The 20,735-nt window shown below is 38.0% G+C and overlaps 1 protein-coding gene across 1 annotated transcript in view; it reads right to left on the reverse strand.

Annotated features, from left to right (window-relative positions):
- Positions 1 to 18,192, reverse strand: part of GIMD1 (GIMAP family P-loop NTPase domain containing 1) — a 35,486-nt gene extending 17,294 nt beyond the window's left edge. The window contains exon 1 of the mRNA XM_082463022.1: positions 1,603 to 18,192. Within this exon, the coding sequence (XP_082319148.1) occupies positions 1,603 to 2,022 (420 nt within the window). The 5' untranslated portion in view covers positions 2,023 to 18,192. The remainder of the gene's footprint in view (positions 1 to 1,602) is intronic.
- Positions 18,193 to 20,735: the final 2,543 nt, after the last annotated feature.

Raw genomic sequence — 20,735 nt, forward strand, 5'->3', positions numbered from 1 at the left:
GCTTTTTTTTTTTTTTAGAAACATGCACAGTTACTGAAAAACAAAACGTGTGTCTGTCGTTTAGAACAATCTTATGCCTTTACTAGTTAAAGGAAATATCTTTCTTTAAAGCAAAGTATACTGTTTTTCTAAGTGTAACAGATTCTACATGAGCATAATCAGAGATGGGACCAAAAGAAGAATAAGCATTTATACAAATTCATTTTGAATTAAAAATGTCTACTCTCTATTCTTCATGTAGTTTACTTGTGAAGCTTCTAGGAGAGATGTGTTCTCTGAGCTCAGTGACTTAATGAGGCTACTGAATAATACTAGTCAAGTCCAGCAGTTAAATTTCGGTGGCCCCAGACTGGAGAATCAAGAAATTGAATAAATGAACAAACAGGGATGAACCACTAGTCAAAAGTGCCATATGTTATTTTTGTTCACCCTGAGGTCCCTGTGATCTTCTCATGGCTAGCATGGAGCACTTACTCACCCTACAGATGATGAAACAAGCAAAGCTTCTGAAATTCCTGATTTCTTTCCTGTTAATAAAGTATAAATCTCCCCTGAATATTTACCGTGGTGTAGGTCTCCTTCACTGAGGAGTTATACATTGCCCTACTTTGGCACTTATGCGTTGTCTTATACTTGTTTATCTATGTGAGGTTTTTTTTTTTTTTTTTTTTTTTTTATGGCTGTGTTGGGTCCTTGCCTCTGTGCGAGGACTTTCTCCATTTGTGGCAAGCGGGGGCCACTCTTCATCGCGGTGCGCGGGTCTCTCACCACCGCGGCCTCTCCCGTTGCGGAGCACAGGCTCCAGACGCGCAGGCTCAGTAATTGTGGCTCACGCGCCCAGCCGCTCTGTGGCATGTGGGATCTTCCCAGACCAGGGCTCGAACCCGTGTCCCCTGCGTTAGCAGGCAGACTCTCAACCACTGCGCCACCAGGGAAGCCCCGACTGTGAGCTTTTTGAGACCAGGGCTCATACATTACTCACCAATCATTAAGCTCTGTGCTGGTGCTCAATACAGTGTTCAGCGACTGAATTAGACAGTAACGCCCCATTTATGGTGAACTGTAAGAGGTTGTCCCTTGATGTTGAATGGATGCAAGTAAGTATTTTAGTTCAGTGGTTCTAAAACTTCACTGTTTTAGAGAAATATATGGGAAGTTTATGCAAATACAGATAGGCAAGCTCTACTCCTGACATTCTGTTTCAGTAGGGCTTGGATGAATCTGCATTTTTAACAAACAGCTCAGTTGATTCTGATGCAGATCGTCTGAGACCACACTGACAATCAATCAGATTCACAGTTCTTACGGGTTTGAGACTTAGTTAACCTCTGAAGTTCAGTATCTCATTTTTTGTTCTGTTTTGTTTTGTTTTCTATGACCCAGTTACAAAATGATTGAATTCCTCTAAAGGAAATTGTAAAAATGACTCTTGGTGGGAAAATCAAGTAATTTTTACCAATTATTTCTATGTGACCAGCACTTGTTTTAAACTACTTGCTTTAAAACTATTCTTTTAACCAGTTTTTCATAGTTCTTTCCTATTAAGATAATGTCCTTCAAATGGGAATAATGTCATCAGTGTAATTGCCTCTTTTTTATTACCTGGATCATCTGGACTGGGGAAGAGTCTTCCTGTTCACATAGAGGCACATCCACCCTCTGGACCAGCAGTGCAAGGTGCAGACCCTCTTGCCCGAAGTGATGTGCCAGGGCCTCCCTGACCTCCTGCTTCACATGCTTCTTGCTCAGCCTGCTGTGCGGATAACCTGGAGTGTCCAGCACCTGGACCTGCAGGGTTACCTCTTGCCCGCCTCGACGCATGAAGCTGTGGAAGTGACAGCTGCGGCCCAGACTGCAATCTTTGGTCACAGAACATGGAGCAAAGCTGCTGTGGAAGTCAGTGCTTCCCAGAAGAATGTTCCCAGCAGAACTTTTTCCACTTTGAGTCATGCCAAAGAGAACCAAGTTGATGGTCATCTTATTGGAGTCCATCATGGCTGTGGGTAAACAAAGGCTCAGCATAAGCAGTCAGGCTTCTACACTCCCCCAATATAAGGCTTCTTACCTGGCCTAGAGCACTCCCAAGTATTGACTTTGATTTTCTTTCCCCTTATTCTTAGTGTCTGAAGCATGGAAGAGCTCTCCACTGAAGTGGGGACCCCTCAGTGACAAAGGGAAAATGGAAATAATACTAGTAGTTTGCAGTGGGAGAGGAGAGAGAAATCAAATACAGATAAGGAAGGGAGGAGGAAACAATAATTGCAGGAAAATTAGGAAAAAAATTACATGAAGATGGTGTAAACCATGTTTAGGAGGAATATGTTAACTTATCAATGTGACAGGTGAGTTGGTTTAGGAATGGGGTCCTGAGGTCTCTCAGTTCAGGAAAAAAGGTAGCAGCAATATTTGAAAAGTATTCACTCTTGGAGGAGAAGAAGGAACAGTACAGTGGAAGAAATGGCCCTTCTTGCATTTTAAACAACGTTCCGCACCTCCCCACTCCCTACCTCCCCACCCCTTGAATATACAAGTGGCATCTGCAAAAAATTATCTTTCCTGACTTCCTGAATGCTTCAGTCCTATGAAACATGAATAATATTAAAGGAAGACTTCTGTTCCTGTTTACTAATTTTTTAACAACTAGGCAACATTCTGATGAAAATGAGAACTACTTGTAATATCTGTTATGAAATAATTAAACATCTCCATGGTTCATCATAGTTAAGTATTGGCTCTTCAATGAAGAAAGGAAAGGCCAACACATTGTGCAGTTCAGTTAGGAGGGAGGAGAACCTGGGGAGAATCTATTTCGTTTACAGCACCCCTAAAATGTAGTTATTTTTTGTGCAGAACATAGGCCCCTTATAGCATTTTAAGGTCATCCATCATTTTCATTAGACTGATAAGGCAGAGCTACTGGCCAATTGCCAAATGTACTCAATCTGCTGATTCAGAAATAAAGACATTTAATATTGCATATTTATTATTTTTGCTTATAACTTGTACTTCAACTATAAAGTTTTATGTACCGCTGGCCTTTCTTGTCCTCTGATGCCCCTCACCCTACTCACTCCAGGCCCTAATATGAACATGTTGAAGGAACCTCACACCCTCATACAAAAGACACTCACCTTAGGGGTCCCTGAAGGTGACCCCAACTCACCAGCTCATTCAGCTGTGTCAGCTGCACCATAGACACTCAGATTTCTTTTTACTCCTGAATTAGATGTGTGATTTTTTTTTCAAGAATTAATTATGGAATCACAACCGATTCGCTCTATGTCACTTACCTTTTCCAATCTTAAAAATGCTTTCTCCACAGACTTCCCTCAAGCTGGTACAGTTATGAACTTCAACCTTCTGGCAGTGTCACTGTACCACTCTGAGACTGATACTGTATGTATTTTATTTAGTTAATCTATTACCAGAATCCTTTCTATAAATGATTAGTTGTCTTCCTCTAATCAGCACTGAGTTTTTTATGTCACCTGACAGATGTGTAACTGCAATAGGTACTTCCTGAAACTTCTATTTCCAGGATTAACTTCTTTGTTTAAGAGAATTGCTAATAGGTAACAATTTATCTTACACCCTAAAGAAATGCAAGATTGGCAAGTGTTAAATAGAAAGTAGACATTGAAAAGCAATGGTCACAATTTTTTCCATTGTAATTGACATATTACTACTTAAGAAAACGTTTCAACAAATAGATATGTAATATACATGCAAGAGATATTGACTTCATAGCAGTATTTAGTTCAAAAATTCAAAAGTTCTCTAAGAAAACTCTCTTGGCTATTTCCATGCAACTGAAATTTATTATTTGATGTGATCACTAGCATGATTATATCAACACATACAGTTTCCATATCAATTAATGATAACATATTTCAGAAAAGGAGTACTTAACTATAACTTAAGGCCAAATAAATTTTGCTTAAAAATTGGGGTTTTATTTTGTTATTAAAAGATTAAATTTGATTTTTCCACTTTTTAGTATATAACCCATATTTTCCAACATACTTTCTTAGTTTATAAGTTGTAGAAACCTTCATACCATTATATTCTGGTTCATCTTCTCCTGTACCTCTCAAAAAGTTTGTGAAGTATGTATTTCTGTGTGAAGGAATTTTGGAGACATCTGGAATGCTTTATGACTTCATGGGCAGAAAGTTTAAAAGTCTTCTTCCTGTGTGGATATGACAAAGAAAACACAAAAGGGATTTATTCCTCTGACAAGCACATTTGGCTTTCTTGAATGAAGCAGAAAGAACCTCCCCCAGGTGGCAGTAGCAGCCTGTTTCCTAAGAAGTGATTTCGAACCAGAATTTATTTTCATTTTCTTCCGCAAATCATAAACTGACATTCTTCAATTAGGCAATTTATATCAACACATATTAATTGTGTGGAAAATCTTTTGAACAAGGGCAAAACTAAGCCTTCTTTCCTATGTCCCTTATAGAAAGTGACTAGTATAGAAAGTCTTTAGTTTTCAAAGTGCCTTCTTTGAAATCATAGTTTAAATCATTTGCTGAGTGCAACAGTTGATGGCTTAAAAAATAAAGTTCAGAGTTCGTATGTGTAGTGAAAAGTTCTAATGAGACTGCAGAATTTAAAAATAATTTTCAACAGATTTAACGGAGGTTTTAGATCTGTGTCAACTTAGAGATCATATAGAAGGGTAATGTATTGGTATTTGATGATGTTTAATGATTGATGTTCATTCTTCTTGAATCAGGGTGAAAAAACAACTTGAAATATTACCTTCACTCTTTTCAGTAACTTGGCTAAACATAATATAGCAGGGATAACTTTAACAGCTGGCTCCAGGACTTCTCTGAGGAAGGGAACTGTCTTTGTTTGAGAAAATAGTTTGATTAGCTACCCGAGGTAGAAAAGGGGATCCTGAGAGCATGAGCCGAATTCACTAACAATGATGGCCAAACTGCTGGGGATGAGGGAAGAGCCAAAAAACAAAAACAAAAAAGAGTAGAGATGATCAAGGTATATATAGAGGAGGGGAGAGGAAGGAAGGGAGGGAGGGAGGGAGAGAGGAAAGGTAAGAGGGAGAGATAGAAGAGAAATGAGAAGGAGGAGGAGGAGAGAATAAGAACTATAACATTAGAACATGAAAGGAAACTAGATCTCCCACTTGTAGAAATGGCTAAGTGACTATGTTTGAGCAGAGATAGCTAATGTTCAATTTTAACTTTTTACATTTCTGGGATGTAAAGTCAGCCGTGTTCACAATTCCCATGTTCACAATTACCTTTTTATTTTTGTTCTGTTTTAGGTTGTTCTTAACCTTTTACCTTATTTTATTTTGATGGAAATTAATAGAAAGGCCTGAGGCCCATCTTAGGTTAGCACAGGACAAGGACCACAAACTCTGGAGACTGTAAAATGACATCTGAACTGAATCACGAGAGGAAGGAGGTTGAAGCTAGGACACTAATCCCTAGGCGCTTGCAGGCATCTATGGGAGGACCTTGAACTTTCCACAATCTATGAAATGAGATATTATGTAGTAAGGGTGACTCTAGATGACATAGTAACAATTATATTTTAAGTTACACACACGTATGCACACATGTACACACGTGCACACACGCACACATGTGCACACACACATGCATACACGTGCGCACACATGCACACACACACTGTATTAGTTTGCTAGGGCTGCCATAACAAAGTGCCATAGACTGAGTGGTTTAAACAACAGAAATTAATTTTCTCGTAGTTCTGAAAGCTGGAAGTCTGAGATCCAGGTGTCAATGGGATTGGTTTCTTCGGAGGCCTTGCTCCTTGGCTTGTTAATGGCCATCTTCTCCCTATGTCTTCACGTGGTCTTTCCTCAGTGTGTCTGTGTCCAAGTTTCCTCTTTTTATAAGGACACCAGTCATACTGGATTAGGGCCCACCATAATGACTTCATTTTAACATAATTACCTCTTTAAAGGCCTTATCTCCAAATACAGTCACATTTTGAGGTACTGGGTGTTAGGACTTTAACATAGGAATTTGGTGGTAGGGGAACATAATTCAGGCTGTAATACGCACACTCACATTAATATCAAATGTTAATTAATATGTGTGTGTATGTGTGTGTATATATATATTTATATTTATATTATTATATTTATATAATTATGTCTTACATACACACATGTATTAACGTGTGTGTATATATGTATACGTTATAATTGTGTAAATTATATGTCTCTATACTCAGTAAAATTGTGTCTCTATGCTCCATAAAATTGATTTAGTGTAAGTAGTTCTTGACTTCCGGCAATTTGGTTTAAAGGTACTCTCACAATTTTAGACAAATTCCAGTTTGCGTTGACTTAAACTGTGAACCCCTTGCTTGTATGTTATGTCTTTTCGTAGTAAAGAAGACCCTTAGAGTGATTATCAGAATCTGTATTTATGATGTCTAAATGATCTTAACCTTGGCCAACACTGCCCCAAGTCAAAGGCAACACTGACAAGCTGGCTGAAGTTGGTGGTGACTTGATTGATTCAGTCTGAGCTGGTCTTAGAGTAAGACGTCAGAGTTCACCTTTCAAAAAATTTCAGAGAACACTGGTCAGCAGTTTAAATTCTCCAAATGGTCCTAATTTGAATACAGTTGAAAGTTCTTGGAACAATGAAGAATGCCCATATCTGGACAGAAATATTGCTGGGAATAGGAGAAGGTTTCAGTCCAGATTTGGTTGGCTTCACATTTTAAAGACTCTACCAGTCTCATCCCCACATGGGAAAGTTTATGATATTTTGGGTTTTCTTTGATGTTGTTGCTATTGTTTTTTGTTTGTTTGCTTTTTGTTTTCCTTCTGAGTAATTCTGATGAATTTTTTAGGATTATAAATGAAATATGTATATTTTTAAGTAGCTAAGAAATTTGTAAAAGAACACAAAGAAAAATAGGATCATTTAAAAATCTTTATTTCCTGGTGCCCATGGGCCAGTTGCTTCTCTTGGAGAATGACACAGTAAATACATTTCTTTTTCCAAACTACTCATGTTCTCCCCGTATTTACTCCCTTCTTTAAGATCCACTACTGTAATGAGAGGCATTAATAATGGAATTATGTTTAGTATGTTAAGTGTATGGAGGCAAGAGTAATTGTTGGCAATTACTTAATCAGGATATGGTATTTTTTTTGCTATTTACTGCATTCATTTTTCTAATATTTACAGTTTTAGCAACTTTATTAATAGTGAGATTGGTTTATAGCTTTCCATTTTTATCTTATATTTGTCAGGTTTTCAGATCAGGAATGTGCTAAACTCTTAAAATGAATTAGGAAAATTTCTTTATTTTATGGTACTCTGCAGTAATTTGGATACCTTGGCAATTACATATCCCTTGAAGGTTCGAACTTTCACAAAAACAGCTAGGCCCAGCAACTTTCTTGAGGTCATTCCAGAACAACTTAAAAAATTGCTGTCATAGTAATTTGACTCTTCTTATGTCAATTTTGGTGATTTATTATATAATAAACACATATTTTACCCGTATTTTCATTTTTTTAATGTATAATTATCTCCATTTCTAGCATTAGATCCCTTTTCTTGTTCTGTGACGGCTTTTTGTTGTATTTGGCTTTATATACTTAATAAATATTTGCACATATGTGCATGTATGTGTGCACATATGAGTATGCATTTGACTTTTGTACTTTTATTGTTTGAAGTAGATTTCTGTGAACATAAATAAAATTTATAATCTGATGCCTCTAGGATATAATGAATGATTTGGCCTACAATAACTAAACTTTGATCACCAGCTCCAAGCCAGTTAGTTGAAAATTGAGAATCACAAGTACACTCATTTTCAATTACAATATAGTGAGTCATTATACAAATATATGTCATTATTGAAGAAACGAATACAACTTCAAAAGCAAGAGAAAAACCAGTAGAGTTTGAATTCAAATCATTTCAAAGCTCACAAGCCTATTCTTGAAAAATTTCTGCTAAATTCTTTACCCTAATTTAGATCCTCTTTGCTAAAAGACTTTTCTTATTCATTCTTGAGAAATAAGATATAGTATAATACAGAGTGTCATTGAAAATATATTCATATGAAAATAATTGTATATGTCAAAGATTTTATATGCTTTATTCTTCCTACCTAGGAAATAACATGCACTCACCTATATAGATAAAGATATTTTATTAGCCAAATGCACAGAAGCAGAGGGTCTTATAATAATTAATAAAGGTTTTAACCTCTTAGCCCTTGAGATAAGACACTAGGCTAGCTTCAACTTCTTAGAGACTCTATTATTATTATTCAATTTCAAACATTTATGTGTTATAAATGCTTCTAGTAATGTCCTGAGAAACACTATAAATGTCCCTTATCATGATAAAAAGCATCATGAATGCCATGGATAGTAATTACAAATAAAGTTATAACCATGGATATCAGATGCCACACTTTATTTTTCCTAGGTTTATGCTACAAAATCTCCCATTTTATGGGAAATGCTTTTTTCTTTTCTTTTTTTTTTTTTACAAAATAATTGAGAACCTGAAGTCAAGAAAAATAGCCCTGCATAGTAATAATGGTAACTTATCTAATATATTTATAATCTTCCTAGGATACCTAATTTTTCCTTTCCAAGAAAAATGTAATTTTTTTTTTCTTCCTAGCAATAGCTGTGGTATGGAGCTAACTTCCCAGATACTGTCACTAAAATTTGCTGATATCAAAATGTCTGAAACACTGGGACCAGTGAAAGATACTGCTAATTACTGTAGAAAGGTCAGAAAATCCTGTAACTAACTCCCTTAGTATCTTTCCATCCCAAATTGAGGTTAGGTAGGGTGTGGGTGTTTTGTGCTTGCCCAATGATGGACTATAATCATCAACTAAGCTACGCAAAAGACATCATTCATGACAACAGGACATTTTTATCACGCTTCTATCAAAGAGTGTCAGCTACATGAGCGGTATAGTGGTATAGTTATTAGCATTAACTTCAGATCTTGAGTGTCTTCAGGAGGTAAAATATTGGATGGCAAAGCTTTACTATATAGTAGTCCTTCATTTAACCTTAAAAGATAAAACAACAGTAGAGCACTAACTCTTCTTTTGTGGCCTAAAATAGGAAATTGGGATCCCCAGATTCCTAACAATACTGAGGAGCGACTGACATACTGAGAAGGGAATCCAACAAGTGTCATCTTTTGTAGATTTCCATGCAGTGCAGATTACCTAAGGACACAGTGTAGAAAGAAAGGTCGTTAGTAGTGATGCAGAAAAGGAAATGTCAGTTCCACATTTGTGTGTATGTGTACATGAAGTGCTGTATACGAGTTCAGCCTTAATGGAAAGCTAAGACCTGTGCAGCACATGTGTCAGGCACTGTTCTAGACACTTTAATATATTAACTCACACAACCCTCCCTCTGAAGTGTTTAGTTTTTATTAATCACATTTTAAAGAACATTCAGGCACAGAGAGGTTAAATAATTTGTTTATGATTTTACAGTTTATAAGTGGCAGTGTTGGGATTATGCTTTTTTTTTTTTTCAGAGTATAGTTGATACACATCTGCTCAACTAGTTACTATTTTCATATCAGCTGCAGCACTTGGCCAGAATGGTAGGGTTGTATGCCAGAGTGTAGAGAAAGGGAAAATGTGCACTGGAAGAAGGCAGAGGGACATGGGGATATATATAAACTGGTATTTTATTTTTATGCTTCTTTTCCCAAAAATGGTTTGGGAAAACATTTAAAACATAAAAATCAAGAAATGATGGATTTTCTAAGGGAAAAGTTAAAGTTGTCCAAAGTTAGTTGAAATTTGGTTAATGTGCTTTGCTTCTGTTTTAGGCCCCATCTTATTGATACAGGCCATTTTAATCATAAAGATGCCCCCCAAAACTCCAACTAATAACAGCAAAAATAGTAATAATGATAACAGCTGTACTTTATGGGCAGTTGCTGTAAGGCAGGAATGTACTAAGTGTTTATGAGAATTTTTTCATGTAATTTCCATAACAAGTCTGTGTTGTAGGCACAATTATTGTCACTTTCCTGATGAGAACACTGAGGCTCAGAAGAAGAATCCTCCCAAGGTCATACAGCTTAGAAGTAGCAGAAGGGGAACTCCAACCGAGGTCTGCCTGAGTCCAGAGACCATATGCTTATTCATTATGCCATGACATGGATATAAATACAAAAGCAAAATGTTAAGTGCTCCACACAAGTCTTTTGCTTATGTTCCCTTAATACTGGTCAGATGCTATAATTATCATGAATAACCACGTTGTTAAAATCTTATACTGACCTGTATTGTACCTCTGTGATCGTGGCCCTGCACAGTACATCACATCCTGCTTGTCCGCCAAGTCTGCACAGAAATTAAGAAGCGTGATTTAAAAGGCAGAGGCTGAGCAGGCAAGAGAGTGGGTGGTAAGTTTTAAGAATGGTTTTCAGGTGCTCACCACATGAGCTAAGTGCAAAAAAGACAAATGCGAAGGTCGATATGTTGTGTGGTCTATGAGAGATGAGGTCAGTAATGTAACACTGTAGTGGTAAATTTTGAAGAGACATATGATATTTACATAATTCCTAAAAGGTGAAATTAAATAGCTCTGGATAAGAGCCACTATCTGTGCCAAGCATGATTATATGAAATTGAAGTCACTGCTTTATAGTATTGCTATAAAATTGCTGGGCTAAAAAACAAACTGTAGGCCCACAGTATTTGGAGACATTTATCTGAAACATATTGTTATAAGCTTAGATGTGGTGGAAGAGTTGAATTTGGTCTTCTGGCCAGTTTGGGAAGGTATACAGGATGTTACAAACAGAATAAAGATCATGTTTACATAGTCCAATAGTAAGCTTAATTTGGCAAAAGAAATGGCAAGAAGTAGTTTGCATACATAAGTGGCAAAACAGGTTTATGGCCCAAGGTGGTCCTTTGTGTGATACTAATTTTATTTTCATTCCTGTTATATAATACTTGCTTTTAAGGGCTAAGTCAGATATTCTTTGAACAATTTCTAAACTCTGTGGTGTGCACTAATTTACATTATAATCAAAGGGCCAAAGATAACATTTAGAGAAGATGTTATGCAAAATAAACTCATAGATGGCATCACAACCTGGTGTGACAATAAAGTATCGTCACACCATAGTATGAAACACGGTATGAAAATATATATTTCATCCTATGCTTGCTTCTCCTGTGCATTAAAGATAAGTGAAATAAATGTCGCTATTTTTTAGGATAAAGATAATTATTTTTGAAAGAATTTTATTTTTAAAAGTAAAATATCATGGAAATGTGTTTATTAAAATTTATGCCAGCACTGTCGATATTGAGGAAGATCTGAAAGCTTATTCAGATTGAACCCAAAGATAGCTAATTAATTAGTAAATTCAAAACATATTATTGGGAGGTGCTCAAAGACTCAAAAGTAAAACCTTTTCAGAGCCTGAACACACCTAGGCTCCAGATCATTTTTATAAAATCAGAAGGCTCAATTGCCTTGTTTCTACCCTCTATTGACACCTGAAAGAACAGATATAATTACCCAAATATATGATTGTTGAATGAATATCTTTATGTGAATGCCAAAGAATAGAAACTAAATAAAATATAAAGAACTGGGTTTAAAATCAAGAAAGTCTTTAAGAGTAGGTCACTTCTTTACAAAACAAAAAATGACCTACTTTAGTGGGTTATTGTAGGGTTTATAAGACAGATAATCTATACAAATGTGTTCCACAAAATGTCTCACTGTAGTAGATGTTTAATAAATAGCAGTTGAATTTGAATTTGTCTTTATAATAAGGCAGATTTTAAATACAATTCTCTTCCAGTCTGCACCTCATTACAAACTATTTTTGTGTGTCTTTAAAAATATGACAGTGGAGGAAATTGAAGGTAATTAGTTGTAGGCAGTAAAGAATGGGTTACATTTCCTGTTTTGTGCTTACACAGTTTATAGTGGCCTTCTAGGATGAAATATAGTTATGAAAGTTACCTTAAATGGTAAAGGTATTTATAAACTATAGATCTGAGTTTAAATATCTGCTCCATTACTAACTAGCTATATGAAATGGATAAGTTTTGTATCTTCCCTCAGACTAGTTTTCTCGTCTATAAAATGGAAGCAATAAAACCTCATGGGGCTAGTGATACAATGCTGTTGATCTGAAACAAATAGACGGCCAGATATTTCTCCAGCAAAGATGATTTTATTCCAGATCAGCAGAGAATTGCAATTTGGGGTCTGCAACCATGGCAAACCACGTGCAAGTCACTGCACAGCCAGGGAAAGAGAATGCTTTTATATAGAGAAAGGAGGTGAGGAGGGCTATAGTAAACAAACAGTCCTTGCCTTTCATTGATTGAGTTGTTGCCAGGAAAAAAGAGGAGTTTTTCTTCTTCCTGTTGGGCTCTGCTATGTGGCAGGATGTGAGAGCTCCCCCTTTTAGTCTCTCAGCTCTATATAATTGAGGTTTTTGTTTATCAGTTTTTTACAATGCATATAAATTAAATGAAATACTACATGGAAAACAACTAGTGTAGTGCCTGACACATGTCCCAAACGGAAATGATTGTATTTGTGTTAACCCTGTCCTCCTCTTGTGTCCTCTAGCACTCTTCTGTAGAAATCTGGAAGTCATGAATAATTTTTCCCTTATCTCAACCTAACTCTTCCAACTGCTGAAGAAATATCACTGATTTTTCCCTATAAACATCTGTCCAATGCATCCATCCCTCTTCTCTGCCCCCATTGTACTGTCTTACTTCAGGCCCTTCTGATTGATTGCTTGGACATAACAAGATAATTTATAAAATGATGTCTCTGCCTTTCTGTCAGTCTTCCAGTTTATTCTGCCTATTGCTGCTAGAAAGACCTTCCCAGAGTCAAATGTAATCATGTGTAGAAGGCTTTACAAGCTCCACGTTTCTGTATGGTAAAAACCAAACTCCTTAGTCCTAGATCTTACCTTTCTCTCCACCCCTCCTCTGATCCACAGCTATTAATGCTCTAGCCAAAGCCCACTCCTTGTTCTCCACCAATGTGGTCATGGTGTTCCCCCTCCACATGTCTACTCATGCCATTATCTGTCTGGAATACCCTCTGTCCCCTCACTCCAACCTTACTCAAAACTTTGTCTGGCTGGCAAATACCTATTTATCTTTCAAGACTCAAAAAATATTTCTGGCATAAGGATAAACATGCAAAAATATGGAATAGAATTAAGAGTCCAGAAATAAATCCTTACATTTATGGTAAAGTGATTCTCAACAAAGTGCTAAGACAATTTAAAGGGGAAAGAATAGAGTTTTCAACAAATGATGCTCAGATGACTGGATATCCACATGTAGAAAATTAAAATGGATCCCTATCTCATATCATATACAAGAATTAACTCAGTGGATCATAGACAAAATAAAATGACTCAAGTTCTACAACTCTTAGAAGAAAACACAGGAGTAAGTCTTTATCACTTTGGCTTAGGCAATGTTTTTTTTTAGATATGACATCAAAGCATAAGTGACAAGGAAAAAATAGATGAGTTTAACATCATAAAATTAAAAACTTCAGCTCTTCGCATAACATCATCAAGAAAGTGGAAAGACAACCCACAGAATGGGAGAAAACATTTGCAGCTCATATATCAGATATGGGACTTCAATCCGGAATATATTAAAAAACTCTTACAACTCAATAATAAAAGGACAACCCAAATGAACAATGGGCAAAGGATTTGAATAAACGTTTCTCCAAAGAAGATTTGCCAATGCCAATAAACACATGAAAAGATGCTTGGCATCATATAGTCATTAAGAAGATGCAAGCCAAATCCAAAAATGAGATACCACTTCACACCCACTAGGATGGCTAAAATAGAAAGATAGACAATAACAAGTGTTATTGAGGATGTGGAAAAATTAGAACCCTCTTACATTACTGGTGATGCAGCCACTTTGGCAGTTTTTCAAAATGTTAAACATGTAGAGTTACCATATAAACCAGAAATTCCACTTGCTGGGAGTTTAGCTAAGATAATCCATGGTATTACCCCTTGGCATCCACTTAGTTTGGCCCAAGTGGCCTGCAGGGACCTTAAACTGACACTAGCCCCTCATGCACGTATGTGTACTTGATAACAGCCCACAGAGTCACAAGCAAATGTAAGTACCTGCTATGACTTCCCCAATAGTCCTTGTGTCTCCCCTGCCTCCCAGTGCCTTCTCCTTGGGCATCCTTAGATAAGACCCCTGTGGGACTTGCCAAAACCCCACTCTTTTGGTTTGAATTGGCAAATCTGGCCTTAACCTAAGAACCGTGAAACATTACATCCGCAGACCCTAATAAAAGCATGTGCTCCAGGTCCTATCTCTCTCTGCCCTGACCCTTCCGTGTGGCCTTTCGAGTACTTTTTTCAGAAACTGTAACTAACAAACCTGTCTTTCATTTTCTCTTATGATCCGTTGTTGAACCGTGACTCACCATCCGGCACCCTGTGTTCCACTAGATAAAGTGTTCATTTGACAGGTTCATAACACCACTCCTAGATACATACTCAAGAGGAATGAAAACATATGTCCGTACAAAAATAACCTGTGTTCTTTGGAATCCTAACTCTATTAATATAGTTGCTGTATTGTAACTAAACCTGCTGTCTTGTTTTCTGCTGGCAGGTTGATATGCTACTACTGCTCTCATCAGTGGTATTTCCAATGCTATTTTCCTTAAGTGGCATGTTGAAGCAGAAACACGGGGTCAAGGTTCCCTGGTGTAATGCCTTTGGGCAAAGATTTGGCCACATCTTTGTTCTGGGCTCTAGGTGACCGGGGAATGTAGGCAAGATCCCTTCCAACAACCAATCAGCAATTCCGTTGTCTGGGTTGGTTAAAAAATATTTTTGGAAATATTCTGAACCCATCGGAAACCTGGTACAAATAAAATATTATATTTGAAAATAAAAACTTACATGGCTATCTATAGTAATATTATTCATAATAGCCAAAAAATGTAAACAACCCAAATGTCCATCAACTAATTAACGGATGGATAAAATGTGGTAGATTCATACAATGGAATACTATTTGGCAATAAAAACACATGAAGTACTGATACATGCTACAGCATGGATGAGCTTTTAAAACATCATGCAAAGTGAAAGAAACCACATACTGTATGATTCCCTTTACATGACATGTCCAGAATAAGCAAATCCACAGAGACAGAAAGTAGATTAGTAATTTCCAGGACGTGGGGTGAATGGGCAATGGGGAGTGACTACTAATGGGTGTAGAGTTTCTTCTGGCATGATGAAAATATTCTGAAATTAGATAGTGGTGATGTTGCACAACTCTGTGAATATACTAACCCGGTATAACTCCTCAGGCTCCTTGTTTTGTTCCCTTATTTGCTTGTCTGTTTATTTCAAATTTCACCCAAGAATGATGCCAGGAGCTGAATATACAATTCATTGTTCAGCCACTCAAAAAACACGCCCCAATTCTTAGCTGCTGTAGGATGTCAGAGATAATTCTAAAAACGTGGATTCTTGTCCGTTACACTTTAAACAACTCACTGTCTAGTTTGGAACTTTCATGTTCCTGGAATGATTAAAAACAAAGATGTCTGAGGAAGGGGAGAGGAAAAGCCTTCTTAGAAGGATTTTTTGAGGAGGATTCTGAGATCACATCAGAGCTGAGTGAGGACAAGTGCATTAATCAGTTACTGATGTTTGCAGTGGCTGTGGTGAAGAGAAGGCAAAGGTACTTGAGCCATTTCTTTATTTTCCATCTTAAGCAGTAGGCCTTAGTTCTTCTATATAAAATTGGTGCCTTTGGAATCTTATTCTATAATTCACGGAAGAGATGGAGTGGAGGAGTTGGGAAAGGAATTTGCATTTATTAAGCATCTTTTATGTACCAGGCACTGTTAAGACATTTCAGGCTAATCCTCACAATAACCCCTTGGAGTAGGTGTTCTTGTCCCACTTACAAAAGTTTAGCACTCTTTCGTAACTTGGTGTCAGTTTAGTTAATACATTTGTATTTGTACCCTTGGTTTACTTGCAAAATCCCATGCTCTTTCTACTTAATAAAGCCAGAATGGCAGCAGGAAACAGATGACAAACAGAAATGGGGTAACTGAAGAGAATTAACAAGGGGACTATATATAAAGGGGTGGGCACTGATAAAAGAAACCAACAAAGATGGAATGGTACCCTGGGGTGAGGGTAAATGTGAGGCTACTCCCTAGAGGGGTTAAGGAAGGAAGTGGCCTTTACCTGACACAAACTGTGGCCTCCAGCAGAAGGATGAAGAAAATGCTAACCCACAATGACCCACAAGGAAAAGAGAGGAGGAAGGAAGTACCCATCCTCACCCTCTTCCCACCCTCTTCTCTCTTACTGGTGACTCCCATTGGCTGAGGGGGTCCACTGAGGAAATTCGTAAAGGTCAGCCTTTTGGCAAACAAAGAAGCATAGAGTAGAAGGGTCAGAAGATCTAGAGGGCAAACACTGTTTAGCACTGTATCCCATTGTTCATAAGATAGTGTTAGGTGATGGCACTAAGTGCTTTCTTTGGACTCTCTTTTCTTTTTCTTTTTTTCCCACACTGTTTTAAATATTTATTTATTTATTTATTTTTGGCTGTGTTGGGTCTTCGTTTCTGTGCGAGGGCTTTCTCTAGTTGCCGCAAACGGGGGCCACTCTTCATCGCGGTGCGCGGGCCTCTCACTATCGCGGCCTCTCTTGTTGCGGAGCACGGGCTCCAGACGCACAGGCTCAGTAGTTGTGGCTCACAGGCCTAGTTGCTCCGCGGCATGTGGGATCTTCCCAGACCAGGGCTCGTACCCGTGTCCCCTGCATTGGCAGGCAGATTCTCAACCACTGCGCCACCAGGGAAGCCCCTGGACTCTTATACTGGTAAAATAACTGACCCACAAAGCCTAATGTGATTCATTTTTTTTAAAAAAGATGTGAATAAGAGGAGACTCAACTAACAGTGGCTTAAGCATTGAAGACGTTTAAGTATCTTTTATTTGAAGAAGTCTGGATGTCAGCAGTCCAGGGCTGATTCAGCAGCTCAGTGATGTCATAAAGGACAGCATCTCTATTTCCATCTTTTTTTCTCTGCAGATCCCACTGTGTTGGTTCTTCCTATTTGTGGTTTATCATTTTTTGGTTATAGTGTGTCCACCACAGCCCAGGTCACAGAAAAGTTTGTATAGGAAGTTGGGAGCAAAAAGGCAAAGGTTTTCTCTTTACAAAGCTTTGTCTTCTTATGCATGAAGCAAAATCCTGCCCAGGACCCCCAGGAAGGCTTATCCTTACATCTTATTGGTCAGAATTAGGTCATATTCACACCCCTACTGCAGTGGTATTTGAGAAAGCAAGCATATGACAAAGGGGAATTGGAGCCTTTATCATCAGCCTTGGGCCTCAGCAGCTCAAGGATAATAGCAAAAAACCTACTTATCATTCTCTCACACATTGCATAAATAAAAAATCCGAGGCTCAGAGATGTGAAGCAACTGATCCAGAGTTACATGACTAGTAACTGAATGAACTAGGGTGTCAATATTCTGTCTGACTCAAAAGCCTATGTCTGAACCACAATATTATATTGGCATTCCAAGGATATAGTTCTCTTGGTGAAAATACAAAGAAGACAGAGCAGAGGACTGAGGGCTGTGTTATATCCCATACATGCTCAATATTCCTTCTCTTCGCTCTGTCCTGCTCCATCTTTCATTAAGGTTGCCTTGATCTCAAGACACTGAAAAGTATGGGCCGCTGAGAGTTAAAGAGTGAAGTGAAGCAGCTCATAAACTTTTCATAGGAATTCCTTTTAAAAATGTTCAGTCGTTCACTCTCCAAAAAATCTGAGATGTGCACGGGAAGTTTCCATTTTCCAACAGGAGAAGCTGAGACGTTGAGTAACGCTGAGATTGGCAACACAGAACAGAAGTCACAGTGCCCTGGAAGAAATGAACTTCTTTAAAAATTCCTAAAGCTAGGCTCCCTAGATCCCCTTATTACATTTCTAATGCACTGCCTCTAGGCATTCTACATATATCTATCAATTTTATCTATCTTCAGAAGCCCACTTTTCTCTAAAATCAGTGAGGTTTCTAGTATCTAAAGTCATTTAGCTATTTTCTCTAACTTTAAAAATATAGTACTTGGGGCTTCCCTGGTGGCGCAGTGGTTGAGAGTCTGCCTGCCAATGCAGGGGACACGGGTTCAAGCCCTGGTCTGGGAAGATCCCACATGCCGCGAAGCAACTAGGCCCGTGAGCCACAATTACTGAGCCTGCGCATCTGGAGCCTGTGCTCCGCAACAAGAGAGGCCACGATAGTGAGAGGCCTGCGCACCGCAATGAAGAGTGGCCCCTGCTTGCCACAACTAGAGAAAGCCCTCGCACAGAAACGAAGACCCAACACAGCCATAAATAAATAAATAAATAAATAAAATTAAAAAAAAAAAAAAAAAACACCTAAATTTCTAAAAAAAAAAAAAAAAAAAAAAAAAAAAAAAAAAATATAGTACTTAATAGTACTTCTTTCTCTTGAGAAAAAAATATCATTCTATTTGCTTTTAGACCTACCCACATGTCTTTCTGGAAACCACGTTTTGTATGTCCTAATTTGAAGAATTCATAAAGAAGAAAAGCTATGAGTGACTGATTACAGTCAATTTCTCATAATTTGTAATGTCTCAATTTTTAATCCCTCTGTAGAAGGAAACAGTACTTTCTGTTTCAAATTTAGATAATTGAATAGTGACTTAATGTGCAAATTGACAGGGATTGTCAGAAAATTTTCCATCGTGATGATAAGTAAAGTAATGTAATCTCTCTTTTGCAAACTCTGCCAATCATGCTAGTTTTTTCTAATTCCCCTAGAAGGAGGTGGGAAAGCTTTTGCTACCCATTTCTCTGTTGTTTGTTTTAAGTAAAGTAAATGTTCATTATGGCAAGAGTTCTTAGAGGATTTTTTTTAAAGCTTTGTTTGGTGCCCTAAAGTCATTTGAATCATGATTAATGTTTGTGTATGCTTATCATTCCTGCTATTTTAGTTACATCACTACTTAATAACTGGTATTCTAAGCCTTGTTCTTGAATTAATTATCCAAAGCCAAAGGGTTCATTTTCATCAATTTTATAGAGTAACAGATGCCAGAAGTCCTGGATTCTAGCCCTGGTGTTGCTACTAACATGCTCTGTAAACTAAGGCGCATCAGCTGACTTTTCTGGATTTGACTTTCCCCAATAGGGAACTTGAGAAAGATGGACTAGATATTTTGAGATTATTTCAAGCTTTAGAATTACGATTCCAATATTATATATAGAAAGAGCGTGATCATCCAAATTGAGGCTCAGAAATTACCAGAGTTTGGCTGGTTTTTAAATTGCACTGTCTAAGATTAATGAGCATGCATGTAGAGTCGGTATATGGAGGAAATCCTGATTCCCACAAGGATGTAACTTACAATTCACTGACTTTAAATTGCTACCAATGCCTATTAAATAAAAGAGGAAAGGGAGATGTCTTTCTCCATATTGGAAAATTATGGAGAGGAAAGGACCTATAAACTATTTCTTGGATTCCCCCCCACCGACTCCTCCATTTGGCCTCCTGTTTCCTACCCACCTCCCTCAGCACCATGCTGTCAGCAGCTGGGAGTTAGCGGCAGGACTGGGGTTTTGCAAATGACCTCATCTTGTTTTGAATTTCTGTTTCCCATCTGCTTTTGGCAAACATTGCTGCATTTTTAATAAGTCAATCTATTTGTGATATAATTGATGAGCATTTCATTTTTTTCTCCAGTGCTATACTGAGATTGTTTTATATTGAGGAACAAGGAAGCCTGGTTTCCTCCCCATAAGGTCTCACTGGCTCCTGCTGCCATTCATAAAAAGAACTCTGTAATTTACTTTCTCCTTCATCCCCACTTAGGCAGCATAAACCTTTTCCTGTGGCCCCTTTTTCTGGTTTGTAAAATATCTTTCTTTCTCTTTTCTCCCCTCTATTTCTGGTCTTTGCTGTAGAATCAAAGATGTTTGTGGGCCATGGAGCCCTTTCCAGTTCTCTTCTAGAGGACGCATTGTACAGGGGGCTGGCATAGGCCAATGTAGTCAGCCCTTCCACTTGAGGATCTGCCTCGTCCCTCTGCTCGTCCCTCCAGTTAGGAGAGAGAACCAGTTTCAGTCATTATCTCAGGGATTCTCCCCATTTGCTTTGTGACCTTTAATTCCCACGTTACTTTCTCTTCCTTTTCTTTAAAGATTTTTCAGCTGGTGGGTACAATTCTGGTTGTCTGTGGGTGCTTGGAGTATTGTTTGAGAAGCGAATTTGGGCTTAGCAGGGAAAAATGCTGTGATCTCTTTAGATTAACTGTGGGAGGGGAGGGGGATGGACCCTGAATGAACAACTTTATTAGTCCTTACTTCATACCCGGATAAAATTGGTCCCATCTTCCCTTGTATACTCTTTACTCTAAGAATTCTGACACACAACGTGTTATTGCTAAAGGATTCTGGGACCCAATTTCAGCGTTGCGGGAGGAGGGTCCCCACAGCACCAAGCAAGTCTCTGGCACCACCTGAGTATCCTACAATTCAACTCAATTCTGACACAGTCTACCTGGAAAAGTGTCAGATCCTGCAGTTTAAGGGCTCAGTCCTGCACGACTGCTACGCCCTCTTCAGACACCAATCTT

Source organism: Balaenoptera physalus, assembly GCF_965194825.1.
Source record: "Balaenoptera physalus genome assembly, chromosome: 5".
NCBI classification, from domain to species: Eukaryota; Metazoa; Chordata; class Mammalia; order Artiodactyla; family Balaenopteridae; genus Balaenoptera; species Balaenoptera physalus.